At 38.1% G+C, this 19741-nt stretch overlaps 1 protein-coding gene across 1 annotated transcript in view; it reads right to left on the reverse strand.

Moving 5' to 3' along the window:
* Adgrv1 (adhesion G protein-coupled receptor V1) overlaps positions 1-19741 on the reverse strand; it is a 479179-nt gene that overhangs the window by 78343 nt on the left and 381095 nt on the right. The window contains exon 85 of the mRNA XM_042690972.1: positions 11858-12015. Coding sequence (XP_042546906.1) covers positions 11858-12015 — 158 coding nt within the window. The remainder of the gene's footprint in view (positions 1-11857; positions 12016-19741) is intronic.

Here is a 19741-nt window from a genome sequence, read left to right on the forward strand (position 1 = left end):
GTGAGTTTGGATGCATGGGATTAGGATCATAGTCTGTATATGTTTTGAAAAAAGATGAATCAATTTCCAGAGTACTTGTCCTTATTTTTCCACTTTTCTAGTACTAGTGACTTTAGTTTTCTTTATTTCTAGATCTCTTCTTTAATATTAAATTTCTAGCACTTAATTCTAGAAATTAATAACATAATTTTTTTATAGAAAAATGAAGTATTTGAGGAAGAATAAGTTTTTATAGTTTTTGTCAGTCCTAGGGCTTGAACTAAGGTCCTGGGCACTGTCCCTGAGCTCTTTTGGCTCAAGGCTAGTGTTCCATCACTTTGAGCCACAGCCCCACTTCCAGTTTTCTGGTGGTTAATTGGAGAAGAGTCTCATGGACTTTCCTGCCTAGGCTGGCTTTGGACCATAATCCTTAGATACCGGCCTCTTGAGTGGCTAGGATTACAGGGGTGAGCCACCAGCATCTGGCTCAAGTAATTTCTATCAAAGTAGGCTATGCCAGGAAAATTTAAATTTAAACTTTTTATTAGCTTGGAGAAAACCAGTAAAGAATTATATGGGAAATTTAGTAGAAGAAAACTTATAAGCAATTCAGAATGTTTCACTGGGTCATACATGGTATAGCATAAAAATGGTACATGAGTGTCAACAATGAGGGCCAGAGTGTGCAATGCTTTGGAGCCTCATTTTGATGCTCTTAGACATTGGCTTTAAATGTATATCATACTGGCCATATCTCCAAAGAGCACCATAATAAATCCTATTCATGGTGATACCAAAATAAAAATCAGTATCTTTTAAAAAACTAAATTAAACAATTTAAATTGTCTTCATGTAGTTGCACAAAATTCCATTGTATACATATACACATATATACGATGGAATTTTACTCATCATCTAGAAAGAACAGTATTATGTCATATGCAGGGGAAAAGATGGATCTAGAACAAATCATATTGCTGTAAGCCAAACTCAGAAAGACAAACGGCACAGGTTTTCTCTATGTGGAAACTAAATAAAACCAGACATGATAACTTAATCGAAAATACAACTGGACATGATAACTTGTACAGGATTCTATGAATTCGCACATAAACTGACTAGGGGATGGACCCAAAGGAGTAACTCTGAACAACTAAAGTCCTATTTATCAAAACAAATTCCAGGAAATGGAAACATTTTCTTTTTGGTTTTGGTGGGTACACAAGTGGAGCGAGGAAGGGTGAAAAAATGCAGACATTGTATTCAATATATACAATGTAGAAAGTGAACTGTGCAACCTGTAAATAGGGACAGGAAGGGGGAATGGGGGAATGTGAAGGAAGAGGTGACCTTGTCCACGAAGCACTGTATTCATAACCTGTTTTAGGAATTGGAACCCCTTTGTACAACTTAATAATAAAAAAAACCTAAGAAAAATATTTTTTTTTCTTTTTCTTTCTTTCTGAGAGTTTTTTTTTTATTGTGAAAATACTGTACAGAGGGGTTACAATTACATGGGCAAGATAATGAGTACATTTCTTATCAAGCATTGTAGCCTCCTCCTTTGTTTCCCCTTCCCATCCCTTCCCATCTCCCTCCCACCCCTCACCCAATCCTTCCCGCTCCCCTCCCCCCCCACCAAAGTTGTAAAGTTCGTTATGAAAAATATTTTAAGTAGCTGTACAAAGAGGTTTCAATTCAGCATGTCAGTTTATGAGTACAGTGCTCCTTGATCAGTATCACCCCTTCCACCATTTCCCCTATCTCTTCCATTCTTTCTTCTCTGTATCCACCATAAATGATAAATTTATCAAGCAAAGTAAGCTTATTTGTGTTAAGTTCAGATTTAAACTTGTCAGAAATCATCTCACTTTTAGATCAACACTAGGTAGGTATGGTTGAAGTTTATAAAAAGTTTCTGGAGGGAAGCAGTATAACTTCCATTTTATTTTATAGTTGGGAGGTTGCCACTGGATGACATGCCTTTCTGACTGATTCGGTATGAAATAAGGATAGACAAGAGTCCAAGATGATCAGTCTCAAGACAATCTATATGAGATGATGTGAGACATCACTCAGGAGCCGTGGACTGAACTGGGCTCCCTACCCTTCCAATGCCTATGTTGAGACCCTGAATTCCATGTGATAGTATTTGGAAGTGAAGTTTCAAGACATCATTAAGTTACGATATGTAGCAGAAGAAGAAGGGATACAATAGAAACTCCTTTTTCTGCTAGAAGGCAGCCATACATTGAGGAAAGCTCTCCCCAGGCCCTGAATTGCTGGCACCTCCCTGTCAGGCTTCCACTCCCCAGAACTGTGAGAAACAAATGTGGGCTATTTAGCTGACTAATGTACCTGGCATAATCACGAAGAGAGGGAGAAGGATATTTGAAAGACACTTAGAATGTGTGTGGAGTAAAAGAGTATTTAACTATGTTCTGCTCCACTACATGTTGAAATGGTTATTATGATAATAATAAAAAACATGTATAGAGTGCTTCCTGTGTTCTAAGGAGAATACTGTATATGTCATAAGACTTAATATTCTGTTCTTTAAGAATCCTATAAAAGCATATAGTATTAGAATACCTGCATTACTTATGAGAATGGAGAGAAAAAAAGAAACAGGAATGTTTCAGTACCAGGAAGAGAGCAGGATTTTTTTCCTAGAAATCAAAGATGAACAGAATAATGTTTGAACCCAGATCTTTTCACGTTCTCTCTGGGGAATAGAGGATCATCATTATTTTTAGAGTCCTTAAATAGTCATCGATGAGAGTCTATTAACTAACGAAAGCTAACAAGTTTGTTTTTGGCACAGTGGTTCTATACAGCTTTTGAGTAGTCTGTAGCTCTCATCTCAACACATGATTTAATAGCCTTGTAAATTTGCAATTTTTCTAAGCTTTGAATTATCCTAGATCTGCATGTCTGATATAGCAATAACACACACTTCATAGGATTCAGCATAAAAAAAATCTCCCTATATGACATTTTCAGCATAGTGCCTGGCAGGCCAATGGTAAATCTTAGCTGGTAGTAGTGATGATAAAGATGATTATGATGATGCTGGTAAAGAAAATGTCTCTCACTGTGTACAATTAATATGCATTAATAAATAAAAATAGCAAAGGGTAGTAAAGATCTTCTCCCAGTCCGTGGGCTTTCTATTGATCTTGCTAGCTATGTCATTTGCCCTGCAGAAGCTCTGCAACCTTATACAATCCCATTTGTCCAGCCTTTCTTTGATTTGTTGTGTTTCCGGGTCTCTATTCAGAAAATTTCGGCCTGAGCCAAGGAGACCCAGGGTTTCTCCTATTCCATCCTGTAATGTTTTCAGAGTGTCTGCTTTGAGTTCAAGGTCTTTGATCCATTTGGAGTTGATTCTGGTGCAGGGTGATATATAAGGATCTAGCTTTAGTTTTCTACAAGTAGTTAACCAGTTTTGCCAGCACCATTTACTGAAGAGGCTGTCTGTCTTCCATTCTATTGTTTTAGCTCCCTTATCGAAGATTAGATGGCTATAGGTCTGTAGGTTCATTTCTGGGTTTTCAATTCTATTCCATTGGTCCTGAGGTCTGTTCTTATGCCAATACCAAGCTGTTCTTCTTTGAATTAATACATTTTTAACCACCACCCAATATGTTTACTTACCACACATGAGGGAAACCATACAACTTGTCTCTTCGGGCCTGACTTGCTTCACTTAATATAACATTTTCCAAGTCTCTCCATTTCTTTATGAAACATCATAAGTAAAATTCCATTGTGTATGTATACTGCATTTTCCTTACTTTCTCTCTCCCTTCCTTCCTTCTTTCCTTCTTTCCTTTTTCTTTCTTTCTTTCTTTCTTCCTTTCTTTCTTTCTTCTTTCTTTGTCGGTCTTGGGGCTTGAACTCTGGGCCTGGGAGCTGTTCCTCTGCTCTTCAGCTCAATGCTAGTGCTCTACCAGCTGAGCTACAATGCCACTTCCGGCTTTCTTGTGGTTTATTGGAGATGAGTCTCATGGACTTTTCCACCTGGGCTGGCTTTGAACTGTGATCCTCAGATCTCAGCCTCCTAAGTAGCTAGGATTACAGGCGTGAGCCACCGGTGCCCAGATCACATTTTCTTTCTTTTTTTTTTTTTAATTATTTTATTGTAAAGATGCTGTACAGAGGGGTTACAGTTACATGAGTAAGGCAATAAGTACATTTCTTGTTGAGCATACCACATTTTTTTGATCTATTTATCCATTGAGGGGCACCTGGACTGATTTCATATCTTAGCTATGGCAAATAGTGCTGCAATGAACACAATTGTGCTCATGACTTTGCTGTAACCTGGTTTGTGATCTTTTGGAGAAATTCTCAGTAGAGGAATTGCTAGGTTATAGGATAGTTCTATGTTTAGTTTTTGAGGAACCTCCATACTGCTTTCCAGAGTGATTGAACCAGCTTACCTTCCCATCAACAGTGTATTAGAGTTCCTTGACTGAATCTTCACTAACATCTGTTACTATTTGTTTTCTTGATAATGGCCATTTTACTGTGATGAGGGAGAATTCCAGTATTGTTTTTATTTGCATCTCCTTTATGGCCAGAGATATGAAGCATTTCTTCATGTGTCTATTGGCCAATTTTTACTTCTTCTGAGAAGTCTCTCTTTAAGTCATTTACCCATTTATTAATTGGGCTGTTGATTCTTCTGTAGTTTAATTTTTTTTAATTCTTTTTTTTTTGTCAGTTGTGGGACCTGAACTCTGGGCCTGGGCACTGTCCTTTAGCTCTTCAGCTCAAGGCTAGTGCTCTACCACTTGAGCCACAGCACCACTTCCACCTTTTTCTGTTTATGTGGTACTGAGGAATCAAACCCAGGGACTCATACATGTGAGGCAAGCACTCTACCACTGAGCCACCTTCCCAGCCCTTAATTTCTTGAATTCTTATATTCTGGGTATTAGGCCCTTCCTTCCCTTATGTATAGCTGGCAAAAGTCTTCTCTCATTGTGTGTGTGTGTGTGTGTGTGTGTGTGTGTGTGTGTTAGCTTATTGGCTATGTCCTTGGCTGTGCAGAAGATATAAATTTTGGTGCAGTCCCATTTATCAAGTCTTTCTTTGGTTTGTTGTGTTTCTGAATCTTTACTTAGGAAGTAGCTACCTATGTCCAGAAGTGCTAATGTTTCTCCTACTCCTTCTTGAAATGCTTTCACTGTTTCTGGTCTTACATTGAGGTCTTTGATACTTATTGAATTGATGCTGGTGCAAAGTGATATATAAGGGTCTAGTTCCAATTTTGCCAGCACTCTGTTCAAATGGCTGTCTTTCCAGCATTTTTTGTTCTCTTAATGAATGTGAGATGGATAAAAGTCTGTATTTTGCATCTTCTATCCTGGTCCATTGATCCCAGGCTTGTTTTTGTTCAGCAAGCTGTTTCCATTACTATGGCTTTCTAATACAGTTTGAAGTTTTTATTCCTCCAACACTATTTTTTTAGAAAAATGTTTTCAGCAGTGAAAACAGAACGAGACTGATTGCAAACAAGCAGCTCACTGCTAAGAACATAGGACACCTGTTACCCTGATTAGTATAGATATGACTCAAGCATCTATTACAAACAGGTAAGATCATCTTTGCTGTAGCAGAAGTCTTAATGTTGCTCCAGGGAAAAATCATATCATATTTTTCTCATTTTACTTATATACCACAACTGTTTCTGAAAGCCTTAACACTTCAAATGACAATCACATACACTCTTGATATTTACAAAAGGTAATTCTGGATCTAGTGTGTTTCTGTTGTGATTGTATGCATGAAATGAGCACAAAATGTCTTAAATTATTATTTGGCACAATCCTGAAATTGGTCTAGGCAGTGTTCTTCTGCCCAGCATGGTGTCTACTGGGATAAAACTACAAGAAATCTTTTCACTCACATGTCTAAAAGAGTTAGCATATCTGAAACAACTATATACTGATAAAGCATGACTCTTCTCATGACTATTAAGTATGAGGTTTGAGCAGAGTGGATGTCTCAGGGTATGATGTTAATACTTGGTAATAGAAAAAAAAGTTGACATTGAGCCTTCAGAAAGAATGGACCTCTCATTACATAGCATCACTTCCACGAAGTTGTTTTGGTCAGAGCAAGACCAAAGTCAGAGTAAGAGCCAATCCAGATTTAAAGGTAGAAGAGGCAGGTTCCATTTCTTCCTCCTCCTCCTCCTCCTCCTCCTCCTTCTCCTCCTTCTCTTCCTCCTCCTCCTCCTCCTCCTCTTCTTCTTCTTCTTCTTCTTCTTTTTTGTTGGCCGTGGGTCTTGAACTCTGGGCCTGGGCACCGTCCCTCAGCTCCTCAGCTCAAGGTGAGTGCTCTACCACTTGAGCCACAGTTCCACTTCCGGCTTTTTTCTTTTTTGCTTATTTGGTGCTGAAGAATGGAACCCAGGGCCTCAGGCATGCTAGGCAAGCGCTCTACCACTGAGCCACCTTCCCAGTCCCACTTTTTTTTGTCGGTCCTGGGGCTTGAACTCTGGGTCTGGGTGCTGTCCCTGTGCTCTTCAACTCAAGGCAAGCACTCTACCTCTTGAGCCACAGCGCCACTTCTGGTTTTCTAGTGGTTTATTGGAGATCAGAGTCTCACTCTCTTTCCTGCCCAGGCTGGCTTTGAACCACGATCCTCAGATCTTAGCCTCCTGAGTGAGTAGCTAGGATTACAAGTTCTCCCAGAATGGAAGGGATGAAACACTGTAGTTTACTATAAGAATTTTTCAATGTTTTCAGAATAGAATTGCAATCTTAATATATCTTGCTATTGTTTACTTTCAGAATGAAGAAACGGACCCTCACAGACATAGAAGTATTCATCCCCAAACAATGCTCCCAGGAAAGAGAAGCAGCCACCACAGTAGCCAGAGATCTGAAACACCTTGAACCCACTTTTTACACAGATAGTTTCATCACTTTTAGTTTGTATCTGCAGAATACTCAAACCTATTTGTGCTTTTTTTGTATCAAAGAGATTTGTAATCACCCACTTCCTCTTTTTATTTAAATTAATTTTCTTTCCCTGGTTTGTGAATCATTCTTCACATAAGAACTGCCCAATGAGTCAGCCAGTCTAAAAAGAGAGACAAGCTTATCATTGCCCAAGATCAAATCCAAACCTGAAAATTATAGGCTTTGTATACAAGGCTCTTTGAGATACTGAAATTTAGCTCAGTTCACTTTAGTACACCTTCATCATGACTCATTGTGGTGGCTCATCAGCTCCCTAGTGGAGGAGGAGGAGGCTAATGACTCTTCATAGGAATCACTGATGCTCAAAAGCTCCATTCTTATAAATCCAGAAAGCCATGGGGCTCTAAAACTACCCTTTTTTGCTATCTAGAGTCAAGCTCAGGGGAGGAAGTGATCCATCTATGGAACTGAGTATATTTCATTCTAAGAGCTTTGTCTTTGTTCTTTAAAGCCTTTCATCTGGTTTTGATTGATTTTATAGAACACTGCTTCAGATTAAGAGAGTTTAAAGCCAGATGTCTACCTACTCAGGGGGCTGAGATCTGATGACCATAGTTCAAAAGCAGCCTATGACTCTTATCTCCAATTAACCACTAAAAAGCCAAAGTGGAGATGTAGCTTAAGTGGTAGAGAGCTAGCCTTGAGCAAAAAAGCTCAGAGATGGTGTCCAGGCCCTGAGTTCAAGCCCCTGCCAGTACACACACACATACACATACACACACAGACACACACACATTCCACATTCACACAAAATATGGGACGTAAGAGGCTGACACTTGCATTCATCAGGATCAACAAATGAATGTTGTGAAGGAAACTATGGCTAAATATATTCAATCTATAAAGGGAGTGCGAACAACTCTATAGAAATTATAGAAGACTGAACCTAGATAGGAATAGGCTATCAGTTTTGGGACCTTTCAGTTCCCATTTTGCCTCCACAGCCCTTGAGACATTCCCACTTCTTCATATGTTTCTGGCCCCAGGAAACATTGGAGCTATGGCTTATACCCATGTCACAATTTTGTATTTCTCCCATAGTTCCATCCACAGAGATTTTGTTTTCCTTTTACTATTCTTTTGTTGAATGTTATCTTTAACTAATATGTATATAGAGAAGGTTAGTAGCAAAACATGAATATACAGTGTCATTTTGTCTGAATATTTTCCAAATTTATGCAATTAAATTTTAATAGAAAGATTCAAACAATGTTCAGTATAGGTAGAAATCTTTACCTTAAAAAGTTTTGATTTGAAGTAGGTGAAGAATATTCAAGAGAACATGAGTTACAAATAAAATAGAAAAAGATCAAGTTGAAGTCAAGCTGAACACATGATTTGAGAATCATAAGGTTCAGAGAAAATAGAAAAAACAGTCCTAATTATAAAAAAACCTTACAAACAGATCAAGACAAATAATGTAATCGCTACATTTGATGGCAAAACTGTTCCTCTTCTCAATGTTTCTTTGCTAAAGAATCTGCTCCTGCAATTATAGAATTTTATGGTGCACTGATGATTATTAATCCATTCATGTATTCAACAAATTATGTTATTATTCACTGAGCACTCTGCAAGAGACTGGGGACAGAGTTGCATACTCAATGTTCCTAACCCTCAGGAATTAATAGTTAAGTAAAAAATATTAGCCACACGCCACTAACCAAGGTACCACTCAAGTGCTATATGGAAACAAGCGTTTGAAAAGCACAGATGAGGGAATGAGTATTTTTTGGTGTGGTGATTCTGTGGCGAGGCAATTTTAAAGGCTTCAGGGATAGGGTAGGATATTGTGAGAGTTCCAGAATTTCTATGAAGCAATGAAATGAGGCCTCGGGAAATAAATTGTTCATCAAATTCACCATTTTTACTTTGAATCACTTTTGGATAGCTTTAGGGATCTAGTGAAGTTCATAGAGGGTGGTAGCCCCATCAGCCTCTCTCCACTCATACATATATTCCCCCATCACAATGAGTATATAAGGTAATAAGTAATGCTGTGGCAGGTATAAGGTTCCTAACATGAGCAAAGATGGAAGTGTCAGGTAATTTTAGGAAAGAGAGGATAGGTTAACATGGCCTTAATGCAGGATAAAAGTAACTAACTGGGGGTGGAAGAGAGAGCCCGGAGTGGGCTGTGGGGACTCATGTAAGCTAAGGGAACCAGATCCATCTTTCTTTTCGATGGTATTAGGCATTGAACTTGCCAGGCGAATGTTCTACAAAGTGGGCCACATTCCTAGCCCTTCTTTGCTTTAGCTAGTTGTCAATAGAGTCTAAAAGTGTTGGCCAGGTGTTGGCCTCACACCAGTACGCCTCCTATTTATATCTGCCAATTTGACTGGATTACAGGTTTAATTTCAATTTTTTTTCTTTTTGGTTCTGATATTTGAACTCAGGACCTTGCACTTATTAGGCAGATGCTCTACTTCTTGAACCATGTCCCTTGTTTTTTTATTTCATTACTTTTCAGAAAGGGTCTTTCTTTCTTTTTTTTATTGTGAGAATACTGTGCAGAGGAGTTACAATTACATGGGCAAGATAACGAGTACATTTCTTATCAAGCATTGTTGCCTCCTCTTTGTTTCCCCTTCCCATGTCCCCTCTTTATCCCTGACTTGAATGGACTCTGATTCTCTTATTTGTGCTTCCTGTGTTGCTGTGATGACATATCTTGTCACTGTGGCCAGCTTTTTTATTGATTGACAAAGGGTCTCATGAACTTTTTGATTGGGCTGGCCTTGTATTATGACCATGATCTCAGCCTTACTAGTTGTTAGGATTCTATGTGTGAGAAATTATATCATGTTCCAGCTTGTGTTTTGAGATTCAAACTCACAAACATTTTGCCTAGGCTAGCCTTGATCTTTGGTTGTCCCAATCTCTGCTGCTCCAGTATTTGGGATTCCTATGTCTCACCATACTAAGTGGAGACTAGACTTTTCATTTTAGCAATGATACTTGAAGCCACAATGCTGGAGAGTGAAGATATTCACTTCCTGTTTTTGAAATAGGGAATTTGAGATAACTAAATAGAAAAAAGAACAGAATAAGAGAGACTAATTGGAGAGATGTTGCAAGAATCCAAGCATGAGATGATAATTACTGAACTGTATTGTCATAGGAATAAAGTGGAAACACCATAAATACTTTTATTTGAAAAGGTACAATAAAGTGATATTTTCATTAATATTTCATTACAAGAGCTTCTTCATTGAAATTCAACTGTACTAAACCTCCTAGCATTATGGCCAATGTTCAGTGTTATGTGTTGCAAATCATCACAGGATTGTTTTATCTGTTGTATCCTTGAAGGATCATATCCACAAGATGCATGTGCTGATGTAGACATTCAAAAGATTAACTCACTAGGTTAGGCCTTTATGCCATCACTACTGGTAACATACAAAGACTGGCACTTTCACATTACAGTGAAACAAAAATGCATCTTAGCACTGAAGGAAAGAAAAGGACAACAGTCTTGCTCTGTAACAAGACTATGTATTTTAGACACACACTCACACACATGAAAACATTAAGAAACACCAATCATGGTCCTCCCATTCTTAGATTCTCAAGTAGCTAGGATTATAGGTGTGAGCCACTGGCACCTAACTTAAAAGACTTTTTGTATATTAGCATGACAGCTTCTAAGTTACAGTACCTATTGAGCCCTTCATAATGTACTGGACACTATTCTAGTGTTTTCATAAATGATATCTTGCTTAAACTCTAGAAAACACTTTAATATGAGTACTTCCTCCAAGATTGTCATCAATTTGGCTTTAGAGCTCTAGTGATCTACAGATCACTAGCCTAAAAGGTTATTCACCCCAATTCATTCATCCCAAATCCATAAGACTCTCCCCAATATCTCAGTTATTCACATAGTTTAGTGAAAGTTTCTATCTGTAGGTGTGTGGTTATTGTTCCTGCCAGGTACAGATGGCTAACACATGTAATACTAGATAGTCAGGATGTTGAGATTCAGAGGATCACAGCTTAAAACCAGGCAGGGCAAGAAGTCTTGAGACTCCATTTCCACCAAAAGCAAAAAGCAAGTCTAAAGTCATGGCCCAAATGATAGAGTTCCAGCCAAGGAGTCAGGAAGAGTGAGAGACCCCTGAGTTTGAATGCTAGTACTGACATAAAAAAAAGGAAAATAAGAAAAGAAAAAAAATTCCTAGGAGACTTGAATCTAACAACAACAACAACAAAAGAATTAAATCATAAAAACTCGTGCTAAGTATGATTCAAAGGGAAAAAATGAACTACAGGGAAAGCCAATTTGAGCTGGAAAGACTTGCACTCTTAAGCAAGCAGACATGTGTAGCCACTTACGAAGCTGTCTGATTACACGTTATTAAACATCTGTCAGCGCAATGGAGTGCCACATGCAAAATATAGTGTTCATGAACACTGTGAAGCAAATTGTTTCTACATCTTCTTTGATCCAGCTAAGAAACTAGAAAACTTTTCTTATTAGACTTCCAGCTTGTAAGTGACAATATCTATTGAGCCCTTAAGTTGGGAAATAAATGGACTTCACAGGTTGAATGCGGGCTGTGACTGCCTAAGTTGAGAATGCTTGGAAAGCAGCTCCCAAAAAGCCTGTGACTCACTTGGACATTAACACCTTTTGGGGGGAAAAACAAAAAACAAACAAACAAAAAAACCTGGCACTAGCCATAAAACCTACAGATTCCGCCTGAAGTACCAAAAAGTAGAAGATACTAGAGAGCTTTGGCTTAGTTTAGGACTGCAGACCTGAAAGCTGAAGTCAACTTCACTGTTTTGATTTTTTAATACAAAAATATTCAGTGACATTTTCCCCTCGGAAAGTTCCCATCTCCAAAGTGCAAAAATAGTTGCTTTCAAACCTGCAGCGTTGGTTCTTCCTCTGAAGATGTCATCGTATGCTTTCCACTGGGGCTTCAGTTGGTAGGCGTGGATGAATACCACAAACACCACCACCAGGCACATTAAAGGGACCAGAGCCGCGGTGAACAGAGCTGCATAGGTGTTTGGGATGAAGCACCTGGAAAAGAGCATAGGAGAGATGACAACTCAGACAACTCCAATCCCAATGTTTCTCCACTCAGCCCATCTCATCTCATCACTTGCTGATAGCCATTTGCATCCAGACATTTGCAAGAGCAAATTCTTGGTTTACCCCCAAATGGAAGCTCTGGGAGAGACCAAGCTTCATTATTAAAATCTACCCACTGCTTCACAAATTAAGATCTCCAGAATATTCATCTCTTAGGAAGTTCAGAAAACTTCAAGAAAAGGTGATGGCCAAAATATTTAAGACTTGCTTACTGTGTGTTTCAGAGATTTGGGTCATTTAAAACACCTTATAGAACCAAAGTTAATATATCTATCTGGATTTTATAGTTCAGTGGCACTAAACTCCTGTACCACACCTCCAACGATTATCTAGAAACCTTTTTCAATTTGTCTTAAAATAGGGGGTTATAATATTATTTACAACAGAAGTTAGCTGTGAAGATCACTGAATTCCTAGGAGCACAACACACACACACACACACACACACACACACACACACACACACACGTAAGTCTAATGTTCTTTGGAAGGGTTATTATGCTTGGCTTATGTTTCAAATCAGTTGGTGGATTATTCAAGGCAGAGCTCAAGGTCTCTTTCTATTTTCTCCCTCTATCAAAATTCAAATCAAGACAAATATTAATCATGGAGGAAATGGTCCTAGGCTGACAATAGTCACTGTGCTATTAGTGTGCTGATCAGGCCCGAATGAACCTCTCCTGACCTTGCTGGCTCCTCAGGTCAAAGGGCAAGGGCTGTGGTTGCTCCTGCCTAGGAGACCAGCCATTTTCCCTCTCTGGACTGTTCTCCCTCCTCCCTGTTCTTTCCTTGCATATTCTATCTTCCCTTCTCTCCTCCTTTTATTCCCTTCCTCCTTCTCTCTCTCTATCCCATCCGACTCCCGGATTTTCCTTCCTGAGGTGGGATAAATGCAGGAAATAAAGGATGAAGGATCACATAACCGCTAGGAAGCTGATTAGAAAGCATTTCTTCTCTGTGTTTTGCTAGCCCTTGTTTCTTGGTCTAAACCTCCCCTGAAAAGCACATGAGAGAACATGTCCTCTAAATGTGAAATGGAGGCTTCTCAGGGCTCACAGTCATACCCACAGCCTTGGCTTTTGAGTAGATGACAGTTTGTCATGTCTCGACTACACATTTCCACAAGAGCCTTTCATTCTCTTGGAAATGAAGACACTTTTCCATTTAGAAGTTCTATTGCACAATTGTTTTTTTGTCATCCCTGGAGTTTGCAAGGATTAACAGAGTCACATTATTATGTATACATAAGTATGTATGTATGTATATATGTCTGTGTGTACGTTTGCATTTCTATCACTCTAAAACCATGAGAAAAATGGTATTAAAGATATAATTGAAAATTTTCACTCATGGGACATAATGTCATCAGGTTCTTTAGATATCATCTTAAACATATAAAAATCTCAAAATAGAAGACTATAATAGGTTGTCATTATCTAAAACTGTACTTTGTAGGCATAGTCTCATAATGTTTACCACATTCACCACACTTCCTAAAAGTTACGACTATGTTGTTTGCTTCTTTGTATTTCTTTTGAGAGTTCATCTGGTTGAATAGCTCTGACTGGTTTTACCTTGAAATCCTCCACAGTCTTCCAAGTGCTGGGACTACAAATATATACCATAATGTCTGGCCATTCTTTATTTCATTTTCTTTTAAGATAGGGTCTGGCCAGGTAGCTAGCTAGGTTGACCTTAAACTGGCGATCCTTCATCCTCTTGCCTCAGCTTAAAACTTTTAATTGAAAAAAAAAATACGTTTAATAAGCTTTGACTGAGGAGGAGGAGCTTTAGGGGAGAGAATCACACAAATGGAGAAAAAAAGGATGGGTAGATACACGTCAATGTACATAAGTAAAACTGGAACCAGATAACTTGAGGGAATGATGGAGTTGGAAGAGATATGTGGCAGAGAACGGTGGAATGGCAGACAATGATAAAGATGTAGTGCACTCATAAACTGACATGTTGAATTTGAACCCTTTGTATAACTACTTAGGATAATTTTTAAAATCTTGATAGTACAATATATTTCATTTGCTTTATTATAATTACTTTATGCAGTGTTCCTCTAAGATATTATAAACTTGCCATTATGCACTGTGGAAAAAAAATCTTGATAGCAAGGAATGCCCATTTTCTACTTTACAAAGTTCTTTCCATTATTTTTGATACATAATATCTGTAAAGCAACATTATAACATTACCATGTAGATTGGAAGAAAACTCAAGAACAAAAAGTCCTCAATATAATCTGTTTAGAAAAAAAAAAGCCTCAAAATCATTGGGAAAATATTTATTCTTGAAAATTGGGAAAATAGTGTTTCAACTGTATATTTAGCTACAGATACATTATTAAAAGCCTTAATCAGTTATCACTCTAATTAATATCACCTACTAAATGTATTCCTTGTGTAAACAAGACACATTTTAAAAGATATTTCAAAAGGTCCTCTGCGTCTTCAAAGAGATGTCAGAATGATGAATTTCCTGGTTTTAGAATTGAATTTGGCTGACACAAAGACTAAATCCTTCTCCGTCTGCTCATCTGTAATGCAGTTAAGACCTATTTTTTTCTAGTCAAAAACCTGTGATTAAATAAAAGAGGCAGACATTAATGGCCTCACTATTCAAAATGATCCTTTAGTGAAAGCTGTAAACATGCCAGCTGCTCGTTATTTTGTACATTGGCTTTAAATGATGACTTATTATTATTTTTCATTTGCATGATGGATTCGCTGACTTAGATCAGTATAAAAGTGCTTAGATGAATCTAGACATGGACGAAAGAGGCAAACAAGTTTCACTGTCTTATATTTTCTTTTTTGTCTTGAAAAACACCATCACCATTCATTTTGGGTATAATGGTAGCATCTATTATAGAAGTTGTTCTGAGAGTATACAGGTTTTGCATAGAGCACTACAGCTGCAAAATGACTGTCCAACATGCATACTCTTCCATGACAACCAATAGCAAGATGCTCACCCATCTTCCTAAAACTTGCTCCTTAGCGAATAATCCCTGGAAGCTCTCATCCAGACAATGGTGACGAGTCACTTTTATTAAAGGATAAAGCAGGCAGAGGCCATTCAGGAAGTCAGAAGTAACCAAGCTCCACTCTTCTCAGGAGGAGAGGAGAATCTCTGAAGTGTTAGTGCTCTTACAGACCTTTGCAGTTCTCCTTTTTGTCCATAACTTGATCGTGATGGCTCATTCTTTCGGAAAAGGGTGCAGGACAGTTACCCACCTGAAGCTCTGCTTTCCTCTGTTTCTTCAGAGCCCTGTATAACATGATATCCCCTGAGTTGGGGGCCCTGTGCTTGTCATGCACCCAGACCATGTGGTACAGATCGCAGAGGAGGCCTCTGTGAGGTGGGCAGCCTCGCTCCCTGCCCTCTTTATCTGAGGCCCTGGAATAGTGCAGGCTCCACTCCCCTGCTGGCCACACTTGTCAGCTGTGAGTCCAACTGTCTCCTCAGAGCAAGATCTCCTTAGGCTTAGGGACTGGGGACCCAACAACACTTTTGAAACACTAACATTTCCAAGTGAGGCCAGGCTATCAGGTTACCTGCCTACCCTCCACCTAAGTACAGATAGCAGACAGAACTTGTGAATGCTTTTCCAGTCCCCTGGAAAGCAGGTAGAACAAGCTACATCACTATACATCCCCAGATTACAGCTCTTATCCCTCCTTAATTTCATTTCTCATCTAACTCTTCTTATGAACTTGTAGGCATTCTTCTCATTTTTCAGCAGTATTTTCTGACTGGGATATCTAATGGTGTATAAAAAAAAAAGTTTACCATAGAAAGTACTTCAGATGAACAAACTCCATTCTACCCTTTAAAAATAGTCTCACTGGTCAGAATGGCTTTTAGTATAACCAAGTAAGAGATAGATTCATTTGAGGGTGAGATCACATGAATAGGGGGTGCGGCATTCGGAAACTGTGAATATCATGTTAAGAGTAGTCTGGGAACACATTTGTGGAAACACTGAATGTAAGAAAAAGCAGACTGAACACTGTCCGCACACCAGAGCTGTGGAAGTAGGTGAATAATTTGCTGGCAGCTATTCCTTTAAAAATCCATCTGGCTAATACAGAGAGACAAAGGCCACGCTCATTTTCTTTCTTCAAAAGGGTGAAGAAAGAATGCTCCTTGGAATAAACAGCTCATCCAACTTCAAAGGAAATTTCTCTCTCCGAGTGTTGGACACTCTTGGGTTTTTGAAATCACTTGCCTCTCTTTGCTATTTCCTCTTAAACTTTCTGAGGTGTTCCCCTCTCTCCTCCTGCCACTTTATGATTGCCCACAGTTCCAGTGTTTCAAAATCTTGTCAGGACTTCATTCCAGTTTTAGCCAGAGGAAAGAAGTAAATAGTGTTTTATTACTTTTAGATTTCCTTCTCTCTCGTCCTCCCTGGGAACATTCAGGAGGCCTGAGGTCACTTTCTAATTTAGGAAAGATGATACTTTCCCTCACTAGCATTTTATACTTGCAGAGATGTTTTCCCTCACATAACCTAGTAGAAATTTTATACAAAGTTATGTAGGTGACTTTGAAGTCTCACAGTTCCTTTATTCCTATAAGAAACCAACTAAGAATCATCTCAGAAGCAGAAGCATCTGTGAGGGACATGACCTCCTCTAAGAAACCACTGAAAATATTGGGATGGAAGCAAGGAACTCACTGTCCATGAATGACATTGTGAATTGACTCCATTTAAATTATATTGTCAAGAACAAGTTGACCGTGGAAAGCTGAAAGGCTTGAGGAATCCAGGTAGATGATATCTGGGCTACATCTGGCTACTTAGGTAATGACAAATGATGTAGGTAATGAAATAGGAGTAAATGTTTCAGAGGTCTTCTTTGTAAGTACTTCTCGGGAAGTCAGTGAAGTCCACAGGCTCAAGGGCCAACATTCCTTGGAGAAGATCTCCTTAGCACTTCTTCAGTGATGGTATCTATACCAAAAGCTACATTACTTGCTTCCTTTGACTTTTTCTTCTGCACATGTGAATACATACAGATACCTACTCTATTTAGAGAGTATTAGAGTTCATTTTATGATCCCAATTTATTGAACACTGGTTTTCTTTTTTTTTTTTTAATGGTAAATAAATTAGCTTTTATTCTAAGGTAAATAGTAGTTTTTTTTTTATTGTGAAAATACTGTACAGAAGGGGAACACTGGTTTTCTACTGTGTGTAAAAAGTACAATATCCAATCACTGGCAGAATTTGCTGAAAAACAAAGACACTATTTATTAGGAAGATACCAGAAATACAATTTAAGCCAATATGTATATTTGAAATATTCCTTTGCTCACATGTACAAGTTACTTTCTTTTCAAACATGAGGCTCTTATGTACATACAATTATAGTCACTTGTACATTTATGAATGTGTATATGCATGTATGTCCTGAGTCTTTCAAAATGACAGGAAAGATTTACAGAAACATTTTGGACACATTAATTCTTTTAAAATAAATTTATGGAGGCTCAGAATAAATGAGAATTAACAGTTTGGGTTTAACAGCTGCAAAGTAAGAAAATATATTCTTTTTTATCTATTTTGTTGTGTGAAGGCAATGGACATAGTCTACCAATAGTAGTTGCATAGTTTTGCCATTACCTACATAGCTCAGAGTTTCAAATGAGAGGAATTTCTCTGTCAATTGTCTCTAGTCTCACACTCTCACACCCAGATGACCAGCTCTAAGACTGATACTTGCCCTGTAGTCAGCATAGTTTATGACATACCCCTGACTTAAGCTTTTCTCTTGAAAATTTGACTTACAAGTCATTAGTTGAGCTGATGTAAAGTCATAACAAATAGCCACACTAGGTTAAGTACATAAATATACAGCAGATAGGGACAAAGAAGAGTAAAGGGGAACAGGACTGGGGACAGAGGTCTGAAGGTCACAATATCCTATGAGAGACAGAACACCCTTGGTTTCCAGATATTAATGCCAGATTCTCAGAAATCCAATTATACCTCATTTCTGGTGGTTTGACATCCCAGGAATGCCTGTGTTTTAATTCTATAACCACACTCCCTGCTCCCTGTCCTATAACTTGAAGTATGTGAGCCTTTACATTGAATAGAAAGGCCATTCCCAAAACAAAGTTAGTGAGTAAGCAATAAAAGGAGATAGGAGAGAACACCTAATTATTCTTCTGAAGACATTGCCTTTACTGGACATGGTGGTTCATGTCTGTAATCACAGCACTTGGAAGGCCCAGGCAGGAAGATCTTATATTAAAAACCAATCAATCAAGAAATCCCAGAAAAACATAGAAAATATTGTTTTTGGAGATGCAGTACCATGTTTAATTGTTTTTAAGTTCACTTTATGCCGCAATTGGTGTTGCCTAACTCTTTTCATGGATAACTACCTGTAAAACAAACCAAAGGACCAAAGAATAAGACTTAAGTTCATTTATAAAGAATTAAAATATAATCCTATGTTTATTTTATTTGGAAATATGAAGGAAGAATATGGACATATCAGAACAAAACTGCTTCAATGAATAAAAATGAACAAATAGTTAAGCTCACTGAATATTAAATTACCTAAAGATTTGAAATCCATTGAGGAGCTTTGGGCTGGTTCCATAGCTTGGCTATGGTAAACAATACTGCAGTGAACATGGTTAGCTTTAGTGTGACCTTGTTTGTGTTCTAATGGATAAATGACCAGGAGTAGAATTACTGGGCAATATGGAAATTCTACACTTAATCTTTTGCTTTCCAGAGTGCTTGAAGTTTACATTCCCACCAACAAGACATTAGGGTTGCCTTTTTTCCACATCTTTACTAGCATCTGTTATCATTTGCTTTCTTGGTACATGTTTTTCCCTTATGTGTGGAAGCTAGATTTAGCTTACGTTTACTTACAAGTAAATATATTAGGTGGGGTGCAAAAGCATACATATATTAATTGAAATATGGTAGATTCAAAGAAAAACTAAAATAGTGTAATTCCTTAGAAAGGCAAAGTCAAAGCTTAACAAAGTAAAATACCCGGAAGTGGGTACTTGAAAAGGCTGGTGTGGGGTCAAGGGGAAAGGGTAAAAATGAAGAAGAGAAGGGGAGAACACAATAAAAAATCCCATGTACATCCTACAAAATTAAGGAGAGTGAGGGAAGGGGTAGGTAAAGGATATTGAAATAGTGAATATTGAAAGGGGTGACATTGATAAAGATGTATTGTGTTTATAAACTGTTCTGTATAACTTCTTAAAGATTAAAAAATATTATTGATGACAAAATATAGTTTAGAGATAGTTAATGAAAGTCTGAAATCCATGACACATCAAGTGATTTTTTTTTCCCTTCAGAAACTCAAATTTGAGCGGTGTATTCCCTAAACAACTTGATAATAATTGTTGAAATCAGTGCTTGCTGACTTTCTTCCAGGTAGGTTCCTGTGAATCAAACTTTTTGAGTATTTCATCAGAAAAAAGGTCAAGCTGACTTATGTTTTTGTTCCGTGTTCTCTCATAAAGCTAGGTTGTTTAATACTGGAAAATGTCATTGTCCTAGAGTGTTCAAAAAGTTACTGTCTTTACCTCTTGTTTCTCAGGCCTCTGAATAGATGGCGAAACATTTTCTTCTGACTAATCATAGCACCTTCTTGTA

This window comes from Dipodomys spectabilis, unplaced genomic scaffold, assembly GCF_019054845.1.
Source record: "Dipodomys spectabilis isolate Male_0828 unplaced genomic scaffold, ASM1905484v1 ptg000140l, whole genome shotgun sequence".
In the NCBI taxonomy this organism is placed as follows: Eukaryota; Metazoa; Chordata; class Mammalia; order Rodentia; family Heteromyidae; genus Dipodomys; species Dipodomys spectabilis.